This window comes from Ascidiella aspersa, chromosome 6 (assembly GCF_963924565.1).
Source record: "Ascidiella aspersa chromosome 6, kaAscAspe10.2, whole genome shotgun sequence".
NCBI classification, from domain to species: domain Eukaryota; kingdom Metazoa; phylum Chordata; class Ascidiacea; order Phlebobranchia; family Ascidiidae; genus Ascidiella; species Ascidiella aspersa.
The window spans coordinates 28,201,771-28,214,828 of record NC_139452.1 but is presented as its reverse complement, the minus strand read 5'-3'; the positions used below and the strand labels follow the sequence as shown (position 1 = coordinate 28,214,828).

Here is a 13,058-nt window from a genome sequence, read left to right as displayed (position 1 = left end):
AGGTGTCAACGCTGAATTCGGGGATGCGGTCTTTTGGATAGATAGCGACTCGAGTAGCCTGAATCTCAAAACGTCTTAAGCCCCTCCGAGCACTTTGGGTTTCCAAAGATTAAATTTATAATCTGAATGCTGCTGAAGATGTCTGCAAACCTCTGATTTTTCAAAAATTCTATGTTCTTTGACCCTCGTTCAAACCAAAGCCGATCCTTTTTGGTTCAAACCAAAACTGGTCCATAGCTTAGGTCCTAGAGATTTTACGGATTTTGTTGCTATGCCGATGTACGATATACTGGGCGAGCATTATGTTGGCTGAACAGAAACTAAATGACACCACTGCTATTGTGAAGTAAGCAACATTACTAAAATTTAACGTGCCGAGGTATTTTTAAAGTTCTAAACCAGTGCTTCTCAATCTTTTATGGCTTACGACATTCCTCAAAAATAATAAATAAATTTTCGGCACCCCTACTGGAAGTCTCGTTTGGTATTTATTCTGAGATGTTAGTATAAATGGAACTGGAGCAACACAATCAACTTAAAACATGTAGGAAAATGTATTTTTATATAATGGTCTCTACAAAGTGTCGATCAGGAAGCTTACCAATTGAGCAAAAATCAGATTCTGAAAATTCTCAAATAAAAATCGCCGACCTTGAGAATTAGAAATGGCACATTAGGGCGCCACGGCACCCCGGTTGAGAACCACTGTTCTAAACCAAAATATTTTAAAAATAGACGCGACTGGCTGTTTCAAATTGCGGCTTTATCCACAATTAGGCGCAAATTTTGCTGGTACATGATACACTATGCCAGCATTTTATTGGCCGAACGAGCAACATTTATAAAATTTTAAGGTATTTTTAAAAATTCCAAACCAAATTATTTAAAAAATAGACGCGACCGGCTGTTTCAAATTGCGGCTTTATCCACAAATAGGCGCAAATTTTGCGTCCCAAATCCCCCTAAAGATCATAACGACGCATCAAACTTATTGAGAAAGCAGCCATGCGTCGAAACCTTGCACTCGCGTTCTGCTATTCGATTTCACGCAAACCGCTTTGGATCCAAAAACGAGCGATCGAAATAGCGTGAACTTAAAACCGTCGTATTTTTAGCGGCGTCGCTTTGAAAGCGAAAGTTCTTCGCGGATCAATTGATCTACTTCACCTGCACGTGCCGATAAATTTAAACGACACCGCACACCTTGTGATGTAAATCTGCAGGACTGCGTTTATTCCCCCCCCCCTGGCCCCCTGGGAAAGTTTTGGTGGTAAAGTACCCTTATAAAGATATTAGCATAAATAAAACGAATTTAAAATAATAAGGGCCATGTGTCTTTGAATTTTTTTGAATACCGTATGCGAGCACCTTTTGTGTATTTTTTGCCTTGCAAACCATGTACCAATGGTATTTTCGCTGTTAACCAAAATCAAAATAAACAAAAACAAAAAAAATCAAACTAAAAAAAGTAACAATTACGTCACGCTTTTTTCGCATACGTAATGCGTAAATATGACGTTATTGTATTGACAAACCGTGCTGTTCCTCAAAACGCCAGTTTACGGCGATGTGTAAGAGCAAGTGAAGCGTAGATTGGGTTACGTTCTATTTTCGCCTCAAAGGGGTGGCGTGATCCTAGCCCCACTATCACCCAATGCTGCACTTCATGCCCCAATAATACATTGCACCACTACACCATGACGCAAGCCAAGCATACGCAAATTTAAAAACACGCTATCCGAATGTCATGCTATAGGCTCCACAACAACAAAATAGTAATGTTGCACTGAATGTGATATATCGATAAGTGACATTAGTAGTTGAACAATGCTAGCAATCAAAGTAAGATAAATTCATTTGAGGTTGATATTATATATATATATATATGTATGACCATATCTGATCTTAATTACTAACATTAATAGACTACTGTTGCTCAAAAGAGTAATGTGCTACTTTTGCGCTTGAACTTGCACGGTTTCTTTATTAAAAAATGCTAATTACGATATGTTTTCATATAATGTGAATTGCATTCTTCGGAGAGTATTTGAAAACCTATCGATTTTACTGTTTTATGTGGATTGCTGTAACTTTCAAACTGTCATTTATTTCCCACAATGTTCACAAATTTCCACATAAAAAGCTGTGTAACAAATTTTCTTTTTAAAAAATCAATTTTATCATTGAAAAAAAAAAATATATTTTCAAAAACAACAAGTTTAATGACTTCCAATCCTTTTGTATTTCCAACCTTAGTTTTCAAGATTGCCCAAAAGGTGCAACGGCGTCGAAAGGGTTAAATTTCTTTTCACCCCAATTACGTCGTTCACCTTACGCACCGCGAAAAATATTTGCGCCGTACGCAGCGATGCGCGACCGGAAAATCCCCTCTCTGTCGACGTAACTCCAGCTCTGCTGGTTTAGAGTAGAGAGTCGCGTGGCGAAAATTTTGCGGCTATTTTTGAGTTGGAAATATTCACGGCGACGTTTTTTGTTTTTTTTTAAACCTAAACCTAATGCTTTAAGCCTGAGGGCGGACCGCGCAAAATTGTGGCCGGGCAATAATGGCTTTTGCAAAACATTTAGCAACGTTTATAGCGTAGATGCGTGCTGGAATACGTGGGTTGGGCAATTAGGCTTGACACCGAATATTGCAAAGCCTCCGGGCGGGACACGTTTTTTTATTGTGTTTCTTTTTAAGTCATTTTTTCTTTTCTTATTTTTAGTGCTTCTGGTTATTTTTTTAACTGGCTAGCCAAATGTTTCTCAAACCTTTTCACCTTAATCCACTAAACAGTGGTTCTTAACCTTTGCCCCAATTTTATTCTGCAAGCGTTCGCCGAACCCCAAATTTTCGCTCAGTATTAGTTTCTTCCTTTAAGCAGCTGAAACTGGGCATAATCAAATTATAAACGTGGCCCGTAGTTTGGTGACCCCTTGGGAATCGTTTTGAACGTAACCCTGCATGATGCAATACTTAGTTGTTCGCTGCAACTTTGTTCCCAAGCACCGAGTTTTCCCTTTTTTCTCGTGCATTTTGCAACCACAAAACTAGTATGCCGTGTTTTTACGGTGTGTTCTGCGTTTTCAATTTTAAAAGCGGTGATCTGAAAACATTAAAAAGGAGATCTTGGATATTTTTGAATTTGGTTAGATGAAAAAAACAATATTTTGGTGTGTGTTAAACCTGATCAACTGCTTTGAAGTATTATAAATATCAATTTTTTATATGAAAAATCAATTTGTTCGTTTAAAACGCACAAAGGGTCCTCTTAAACACCTTTTTTGCATTAACTGGCCAGTCTGCAGGTAAAACGCGAGGCCAGGCCCAGTTTGATCGGCCTTAAAACGTGGCCTATGAGGACTGCAGAGAAATGATGTAACACGCTACTCACGCAACCGGCTTTATAAAGCGCAACCAAAATGGACGGAAAATTCCGTTCTTTTTTCTCCCTTAAATGCCCATCATATTGCACTTGGTGACAAGGTTGCGCCGTTCTTGCGTGCTCCTTAATGAACTGAGGTTACGTGAGGCCGGGAAAGAAGGCTAAGTGTGCTGGGCGTTTATAAAGACGCGCAGGGCTAATTTTAGTGCCCATTACGCACTGCATTTTTAACCCTCTTGCGCGGAATTGTGGTTTTTAATACTTTGCAGTATTTTGGGCAAAGTGTCTGTTTTTGAGTTATTTTTTTGACTTGAAATATTGCGTTTTCAGCTTTTTGCTATTCTGATAGTATGTTGCAATTATTTAAATACATTTCCATGAAACCACAAACAATTTATGTTGCTTTCTAAGTTGTTTTTTCGTTGCCAAGAATTTGTCGCATTGTCAACAGTTAACACGATTGCAAATTAAAAACTGTAAAGTCGAAGACCTGTTTTTTGCAGCTGCAATCTCAGATTTTTTGATTTTCCCCTTTTAGCAAGAGCTTGATATAGTTCACAGCCCAATTGACTCATACTATATATGACTCAACTGCTGAGTAATCCACAAAACATTACGTAAAGACGTGGTAAGAAATACCAAAGCCCACACAGAAGTAGGTAGCAATTTGAAAGTTTCGAATATTTCTTTATTCATTTTCAATTACGCAGCCTTGTGAAAATATTTCCACTTTGGACCGTAGTCTGCTATAGTAAGAAAACGTTTGTTTGGCTTCATCATAATTCTTGGTTTATTGCTATTTCATATTGGAAAAATCTGTTTAATATTGGAAAAGACTAAGATATTAATTTGAACCTAAATAACACGCTGCTGCGAATGGGCAAGGCGTAATAATTGTGTGCAGTAGAGTATCGTCGGTGTTTCAAATGTTCATAACTTACGATCAAACGTTTAGATTTCTTACAGCTAGGAAATAACTAAAATGAAATAAAAAAGACTAAGATTTTAATTTGAACCTAAATAGCACACTGCTGCGAATGGGCAAGGCGTAATAATTGTGTGCAATAAAATATCGTCGGTATTTAACATGCCCATGCAAATGCCGTAATAATCAATAGTTTAGGTTTAGGAGAATGCTGGAACGCCTAAAAAAGCTAAACTCCCGGGGGTTTACGAAGCTTGTTATTCGAATTCGACTTTACCTTGACCCAGCCGCCATAGATTCCTTGCTTGACTTTGACGAGTTCCAGAAGGTTCTGTTGCAACTAGAAGAAAGTTTGCGGGGACCTTGCGTCACCCAAGATGGCCGCTCTGTTATAAGCCGGGGCCGATGCTAAATTTAAAACTGTCTTTTCCAACATAGGGTTAACGATTTTTTTTCTTAAGGCCGCAAGTTAAAAATAGAGCGATACATAAAGTGTAGCGTTTCACCAGTTGGGGATTTTAAATTGCGAGCAACGCAGAACTGAAAACAATGTATTTTTTCTCCTGCAATCCGCCCCCGTGTAATGGTAATCTGCTGAGCGCTATTTAACACGCCCGCCCACCTAACCATAGTAAAAATAGATTGCTACTTAAAGTCTAGCGCCCGAACCTTTGGGCATTTGCTGTATGACTTGCAAACACGGCCTTTGCTATAGTCTTTTTGCTTCGGGTTCTTGGTAAATGCAAAGTGAGCATTGCCGGAATGATTAGATTTCCACTTCACAGAGCACAAGGAAACCCTTACGAGCAATCGTTAATGGTTGAATTATTTAGGATTTGTCGATGGTTCTTAAGCGTGGCTTTTAACAAATGGAATAATGAGAGATGTTGTTGCGTGTTATCATAATGCTATTATGAGATATTATCTTTGTCGCTGCAAGCTATAAATTGTTATAAACAAGTTTTTGATAAAAAAATCCATTTTCTTGAGATTAATAACACAAAAACCGCCTTCGGATTAATTTTACAAAATTTAGTCTCGTCTTTGTATCAATTTCACCACCCATTTTTACCAACATATACTACAAAAAATAACAAGTAAAACTCATAGTTGAAAACATGAGTAAAAACAGGATCAGACGTTTTGCAAACAATAAATAACTGCTTGATAGCACTTGTAGTACCGAGCTGCATTTATTTTCTTCTGGTTTATCTTTCACATCAATATCATCGATTAATTCACTTAGTCTCTGCAGTCACCCGTTAATTTTCCCCTCACTCCATAAATCCCCTTTTTAATGCGTCATCAATCGACACAAACTTTAAGCTAGATGACGTGACCTCTAAGCATTTGTGTCGAACTTTTTATAAAAACTTTTTTGTTGTCTCAATTTTTTTGTTGTCTCAATTTTTTTGTTGTCTCAATTTTTTTCGTCTCAATTTTTTTTCGTCTCAACTTTTGTATTGTCGCAATGTTTTATTTTTATATATTGCAACTTTACATTGAGTTTTCTCACAGATTTACAGCCCGGTGGGGAGTGAAGCCGGTGACAGGGAAGAGCAAAGCGGGAAAACTCTCGTTGATGACGACGGTGATGACGTCATACCACGCAAGGTGAGCACAGCTGGAGCATATAGTTGTAGTTGAAACTTCATTTTGCGCGTTTGGCGAATGTGTTGCTTGGATGTATGGAACGCACCGATATTCTTGGCAAGTGTTTAGCAACTTGCAAAAACTGGTGGATGTTTATAATACAGTTTGGTTTAAAATCGATTGACTGATCAATAAATGGGTGGAATATACTGTAAGCTGTAGAGTCGGAGATGGACTCGCGGATTCGACGAAATTGGCAAGTTTAGCTGAAGTCGGTCATGGTGAACCACGCTGGTATAAGTAACAATTGCCAGACGATTACATTCCGACCAGTGGCATATGTTCACTTACTTTTAAGAGCATAACCAAGTTACTGACACTTTTACGATGTACAACACAATCCACTCTTTAAGATGCACAAATCTACAACTAAGTTTTATAGTTAGTTTTCCTAGGTTAAAGGTTTGAACCACACCTATTTTTCTTTAATTTTTCATGTTTTCTTGGTGTTTATACGCTAGTTCTGTTCTTGTGGTTTCGAATCCCTCTACACAATTCACTATATTTTCTGGCCATCTTGTCAGTGGTTTAATTAGCAACTCAAAAATTAAAAAAGTACTTCTTCAATTTTCAAAATCACTTCAGTAGAAATTTAACCCAAGGGCTATTGCATTGTGATAACTCCGCATTGTGTTTTTCTTAATTCGCCTTGACCAAAATTGTGATTTTAAAGTATTTAAAGCATTCACTTTTGACTTTATGTGCCAACCATTGACATATAATAGACTAATGAAGCGTTAAAATAAAATCGATCAGACAAACGATAAAATAAATGAGGGAAAAATTAAAAGTGTAGTAAACTGGACACATTAAATCTGGCTTTTATCTTATTGTTTGATATTTTCTACTTCGCCCTTCCATATTATATGATCATAAGTTTGAAAATCAATAAAAAACACCCACTGCACATTAAGTGACTCCGCAATCTCGTTTTTATAGGAAGACGTGTTGCTACGCAACGAGATCACGTGCTGCACGCTGTGCAACGAAGCGGAACTGCCTTGTTGCGTCATAACTGGATGCTCGAACGGAAATATCATCTTGTGGGATCGCGACCAATGCGTTGTAAAAGACGTGTAAGTCTTTCGCTGTTTTTATCCTTTGTCTGTTTCTAGAGTTAGAAAGTTTGAGTTGCCCATAAGTTAATTACAAAGTTTCCGTTCCTTGTTCAATTGAGATTTTAGACTAAAGGGATGCACTGTTCTGATATTACACAAGTCTGAATCAGCAATTATCAGGAATGATTTGTTTCGAGTAAGTCTTGTAATACAAGTTAAGTCACGTGTAGCATTTAAAACTAATTGAACGTTTTTGTTGTTGTCCTTGTTTGAACAAGTCATACGATTAAAAAAATATCCTAACAAAAACCTTAGCTAAACAATTAAAATTCCTATCGTTAGTGGTTGCTGGAAGCTTTCAGTTGTCCCAGTTCGAGTCTGCCATTAGCTACGACATCCTATAAAACCAAAAAAATGTAACAATAAAAGTTTGAACACTTGTTTGGCCCGTTTAAATCATAAAGTAAATAAATATCAATCTAGGTTCGCAGATACGAATTGTTAAAATCCCAGTTGACGTGTTATTTGCCTAAAACAGGGGTTCTTAAACTGTTTTCACCGCGGACCCCTAAAAACTTTTTTTGCTTCGCATGGACCACGGTAAGCAAGAATTTTTTAAAAATGACGTCACAATACAAATAGACTTTAGAAATGTACAGTTTTGGGCCACAAAATGTGAAAGGAAAATAGGGTCTAAATACATTCAGTGCAAAAACGTTTTATTTTTAATTAAACTATTTTCTTAGAAAAATTGATTACTTTTTAAATAGGCATTAATATTTCAAATAGACCTTCACGGACCCCCTAAAACTAGTTCACGGACCCCAAGGGGTCCATGGACCCCAGTTTAAGAACCCTGGCCTAAAACCTATGCTTTGTACTGTAATTCCCATAGCTACTCGACTCTGCACATTTAAGAAAAAACTCGTTTCTGGCAGTAGTCGACAAACAAAAACATTGTCTTATGTTTTTACAGGTTCGAGTTGTCGAAATCAGAGTCGGCGAGTAGCTACCAAAGCCTTAACAAAGTTGACTATTCGATTGAATAGAAAAACAACATAAAACATAAAGACATCCAATACGTCTTTCAGATTCGAGTTGTCCAAATCGGAGTTGGCGAGTAGCTACGACAGCCATCGTCACCGATCCAAGGAGCTCTTCCCTCATCGTATTAACGACGTCGCTCTCCTCGCTCACCGAATCTTCCGGCCCGATCCGGAGGAGGTTAAGAGAAGAAGGAAGCTGAAGAGGAAAAGGATGATCGAGGAGGGACTCATCGACCCTGAGGAAGAGGATTTGGAGTCGGGAGCAGATAAGGTTTGAAGTTGTTTGCCTTGGTTTTATGAAGATCGGGAAAAGACTTAAACAGCTAGATTTATATTAGCTTTTTAAAATTAAATTCTTTTTAGTTTTTCCAAATTATATTAGAATTAGAATTACTGAATTCTTAGAAAACAGAATCTAAACTGGAATTTAAAATCATAATTACATTTTGAAAAGCTAAAATAAAGCAGAACTAATGGTTGGAGGCTGTAGTACTAGCAAGACGTAGTAAAAATGTTCTTCATTTTCAACAGAATTGAAATTGAATAAAAAGGTTTTCGAAACGTTCAAACTGCTCCCTACTTCTATATGGGATTCAATAAAATAAATCTAGTTGTCCATGTCTGCTTACAGGTGTCTGTCACTTTATGTAATGAGTTTGGCTACCCCTGGGCTCCGGGATACGCTAAACGGGCCGATTTTGAAACGTGTGAAGCTACCGTTTAATAAATTAAGCTAGAAGTTTCACTGATGCATTGGCATCTCAACACTAAAAATTGGTGCGTCTTTAACATATAGGAAGAAGAAAACGATAAAGATGCCAAGGAGGAAGTGGGAGCAGCAGCAGCAGAAACGGGGGACAATGGAGGGGCTAAAGAGGAGGACGATCCGTCGGAAGAAGTTGATCTTGACTTCGAGGTGAGTAGATGGCGCAAGCACTTGCCGATGCAAACGTGTCAAGCTCTTAACATTGATTAAGTTCTATCATAGTTGAAGTCATGACGTCATTTGGTATCTGATCTCGCTACTTTTTGTCCAGAATATCGGGTGTCAGAATAAAATGTCAAGTATTGGACATCCTTAGTTGTGTGAATATAGTACACCGAAAGCCAGTGCAGACTCTTCACCGAATCTGTTGATCTATGATGCAAGCAGGGCAGGCTAGAAAAACAACTAGCCTGCAGTGAGGTTCGAACTCACGACCTTCGGTCAAGCCGGGACCGTGTACTAATGATACGGAAAGCCGTAATCGTCGGTCAATGATGCAAACAGGCCAGACTAGGAAAACAACTAGCCTGCAGTAAGGTTCGAACTTATACCTCTGGCCAAGCCGGGACCGTCGCTCTACCAACTGAGCTACATAGGCTCAGAGAGGAGCGAGTCGAGAAACAACCATACGACAATGCTTGCTCAATCTGTCTGTGTTGTGTGAATATAGTTCAAGTTTATGATGAGGCAAATCGGTTTTGATTGATTTTCGACTTGTCCACCTCTTTTGCGTAGCGCACAGCTGGGTTTGTAGAACGTTTAAACTTTTGGAAATTAATTTTTGTATATAGCAAGGATATTTTTGTAGTATGCTTTTGGTGTCTATTTTTTTTATCATTTATTGACTTTCATGTTCGCATTTTACAAAAAAACTCCTTATGACGTCACAGGGTTCGCACGACGGCTCGTCGGATGAGGGCTCGGGTTCCGATGAGCGAAAGGTGGATTACGGAATCGACAGCGAACCAATCAAGATGGTGGAAGTGAGGTTTCCACCTGTGATCGCCTCTTGTCATCAAGACACCTTCGTCAGGTAGTGATGACGTATTTTTGCCCTAAATGTTTCACACTATAAATAATTTCGATAAATAATATTTTATAATTTATCTTGCTTTACGTTCTAAACATTATCAAACATCATTTTTTTCTACGGGTTTGTTGTTAAGACTACATTTGGTTGTTTTATCACTTATACGTTAACTATTTGATTAAGCCTTTGTTATGCTGTCGAAAAAATGAGGATGTCTGTTTGGCGAAATATATGTTTTATTTTTATCTGAAAATTGTGGTTTGTGAATTAAGTATTTTGCATTTTGTTAAAAACTTTTTGTAAAAAAAGCATAATGAATAAAAGCTGTAGTTAGACTTGGACTAAATATTTATGTTAAATAAAGAGAAAGTTTACTTCTGTTTTGACTTTGATTTTCTTCTATGGTGTCGGAACAAAATTCGTATTATATATCTTCCCTGTTTGTGTTACAATTTTTAGCTGTTTAACTTCCACATTTTTCCTTATACATTTACTCCGATTTCGCTAATTTTCACACAGATTGTGGTCGACATCAGGCGAACTTCTGTGCAGCCTAAATCCGATGACACGAGTGTTATCTCCCGTAACTTCCGTATGTTGTGATGAGCTCGCATGTCAACTGATCGTGGCTGATACCAGTAAGTAGTTCGAATATATTCAAACTTTTGCCGCCAGGAGTGATATCAATCGAAACAAATACGGCTATTGTGTTTTAGTCTCGACGTCCCATCCAGGTCGCTTAACAGCGAAAGTGTTCAATAAACTTTTTTGCGGATTGACGTTTTTCGTTTCGCGTTGCTTTGTTTTCAAGGCAGTGTCATTACTGTAGCGTACGTGACTCGTTTTGAAATGAACTTAAATCCCCCAATACGTTCGTAAATAACCTAAGAGTACTACTATTTAAAAATAATAGTCCACTTATTTTGGTATGATTTCGTTTAAATGGCCAATACGTATCGTTGTTATCACCCGAGGCGATTTCTGAAAAGCATAATGCATTGCATTGCAACCTCAGGCTCCTCCTTCGTCTGTGTGCACTGGCTCCCGTGATTCTGAGAAAGACAGCTCATTTGAAAAACATATTGTGAATAAATAAATAAATAAATAAGTCTATGTTAACTTACAGACAATTTCGTGTTGTGACTCCGAGTAGGTTTTATTTTTAGGCAAACGAGACCAAATGGCTCTTTCAATGCTAAAGGTTCCCGACCTGTGACTTAGAGTTAAAAAAAAATTCGAATATGAAATCTAAATCCAGTCGGAATTGTTGCCATCACTAGGTGGCGCTACTGAATTATTTTTTTCTTTTATCTGACTGAGGGAGCCACCAAAATGCCACCAAACGAAATAAACGATACAATCATGCTAAATATGTAGATTACCCAAATGTGTCTTATTCTAACCTCAAATTTCCTTAAACATTTGTTATGATCGGCACAAACAACAACGTCAGGTTCAAAATACTTTACGTCACGTTTCCAGAGGGTTACGTCACAGTTTGGGACGTGTCCGAGTTCCTGCAGCGCCCCCCAGCGGCATTGGCCCCCCAGGCGCGGTCCGAACTGGTCAAGCAAATCGTGTGCTGGAGGGCGCACCTCACCAAGGTGGTCGACGTTACGTACGTAAACGCAACACGTACGCTCATCACCGCATCCACTGACGGATCCGTAAGGTGCGTATACGTACGTATGTGCGTAGGTTAAAACTTTACGGATGAATATAGCTTGATTTTGGTTTCTAAAAACTTGATTTTTTTACCGACGGATTCGTACGTACGTATATACGTGGTGCTTTGTACTAAGAAGGTGTTTAGCTTTATAGTTTTCCACTGACCGTTCAGTAAGGTGCGTATACGTACGTTTGTGCGTGTTGCTTTGTACTACGGATGTATTTAAGTTTTTCCCATCGATGGATCCGTAATGTGCGTATACGTACGTATGTGCGTAGGTTAGAACTTTATGTATGTATATAATTTGATACTTTTTACACCGACGGAATTCTAAGGTCCGTATACGTACGTACTGTACGTACTACGGTTGTATCTTACTTGATTTATTTTCCACGGACAAATCCGTAAGGTGCGTATACGTACGTATGTGCGTAGGTTAGATACCATGTTGCGTTATTACTATGGTCAAATAGCCAAACTGGATTACATTTCAATCTCTAAGGGTTATTTTTGAGGTTAACAAACTGAAATTAGCTTTAGCGCTAAAAAGTTTGGTTACCTAAGTTGTTAACTTACTTCTATGTTAGGAATTTAACTTGAATATCGCAAACTATTTTTGTTAAAATGCGTATATTAAGTCGGTATCGGATTATTCCTTTAAAAAATAATAAAGTTTTGATCAATTGATGGATAATCAGATCTCGAGTTGACTAAAATTTGCTTTAAAGTGAACATAAAAACTTAATTATTTGAAGACTACATTTTGCTAATCAGCGTTGAAAGATAGCACTTCGTATCATTTAACAAAAACCCAGAAAATTGTCAAGTTGCTCTTTTCAAAGTAACCAATTACTAACAGGTCTACATAATTCAGTGTATTGGAAATCTAACAATTGACCCCTTACCCAGGCTTTGGTACCCCCATCGCGGCCACTACGTCGGCTACTTCGGCCAGCACCGCATCTGGCACGTTTCCAGCAACCCCTCTCTCCCCTCGAGCCCCGTGCTCCCCTATGACATCACAGAGGGACCCCTCAACCCCGTAAATGTCCGATCCAATCGGCGCAAGCCCCAGCTCAAGAAATACGACTACCCGCTGGTTTTTGACGCTGACAGGTGAGTTTATATTAAGGTTTGAAAGTCCTTTGTTTTCCCGTTCGAGGTTACACAATGGTACTGTCGACGTCACAGTCACAGACAATGGGCCGTGCTTGGTTACTTTTTTTTGAATTATGATCTTGAACAAACACGCTGGAATTTCCAAGTGACACTCGATATACTGTTTGCGTTATAGTATCTGATGGTCCTTTGTTAGGATTCATCTGTGAAAGTATAACTTCCTATAAATGGATACGACCTTTGCAAAACTGGTGACAAAATGTGTATGTTTAGAAAAAACACTAATTAACACTAATTGAAATGCCAAAGGGAGCATTTTCGGACAGAGTTGGCTAACAGTTTAATGAAAAATGCGCAATCTCGTAATCTAGGAAAAAAATGTGCTAAGAATCACGAAAGTGTTGTC

General features: G+C 38.3%; 1 protein-coding gene across 1 annotated transcript in view; it reads left to right on the top strand.

Annotated features, from left to right (window-relative positions):
• Positions 1-13,058, top strand: part of LOC146141120 (WD repeat-containing protein 64-like) — a 58,109-nt gene that overhangs the window by 16,749 nt on the left and 28,302 nt on the right. The window contains exons 18-25 of the mRNA XM_083392819.1: positions 5,830-5,925; positions 6,904-7,040; positions 8,114-8,339; positions 8,865-8,984; positions 9,725-9,867; positions 10,384-10,502; positions 11,347-11,536; positions 12,443-12,649. Coding sequence (XP_083248945.1) covers positions 5,830-5,925; positions 6,904-7,040; positions 8,114-8,339; positions 8,865-8,984; positions 9,725-9,867; positions 10,384-10,502; positions 11,347-11,536; positions 12,443-12,649 — 1,238 coding nt within the window. The remainder of the gene's footprint in view (positions 1-5,829; positions 5,926-6,903; positions 7,041-8,113; positions 8,340-8,864; positions 8,985-9,724; positions 9,868-10,383; positions 10,503-11,346; positions 11,537-12,442; positions 12,650-13,058) is intronic.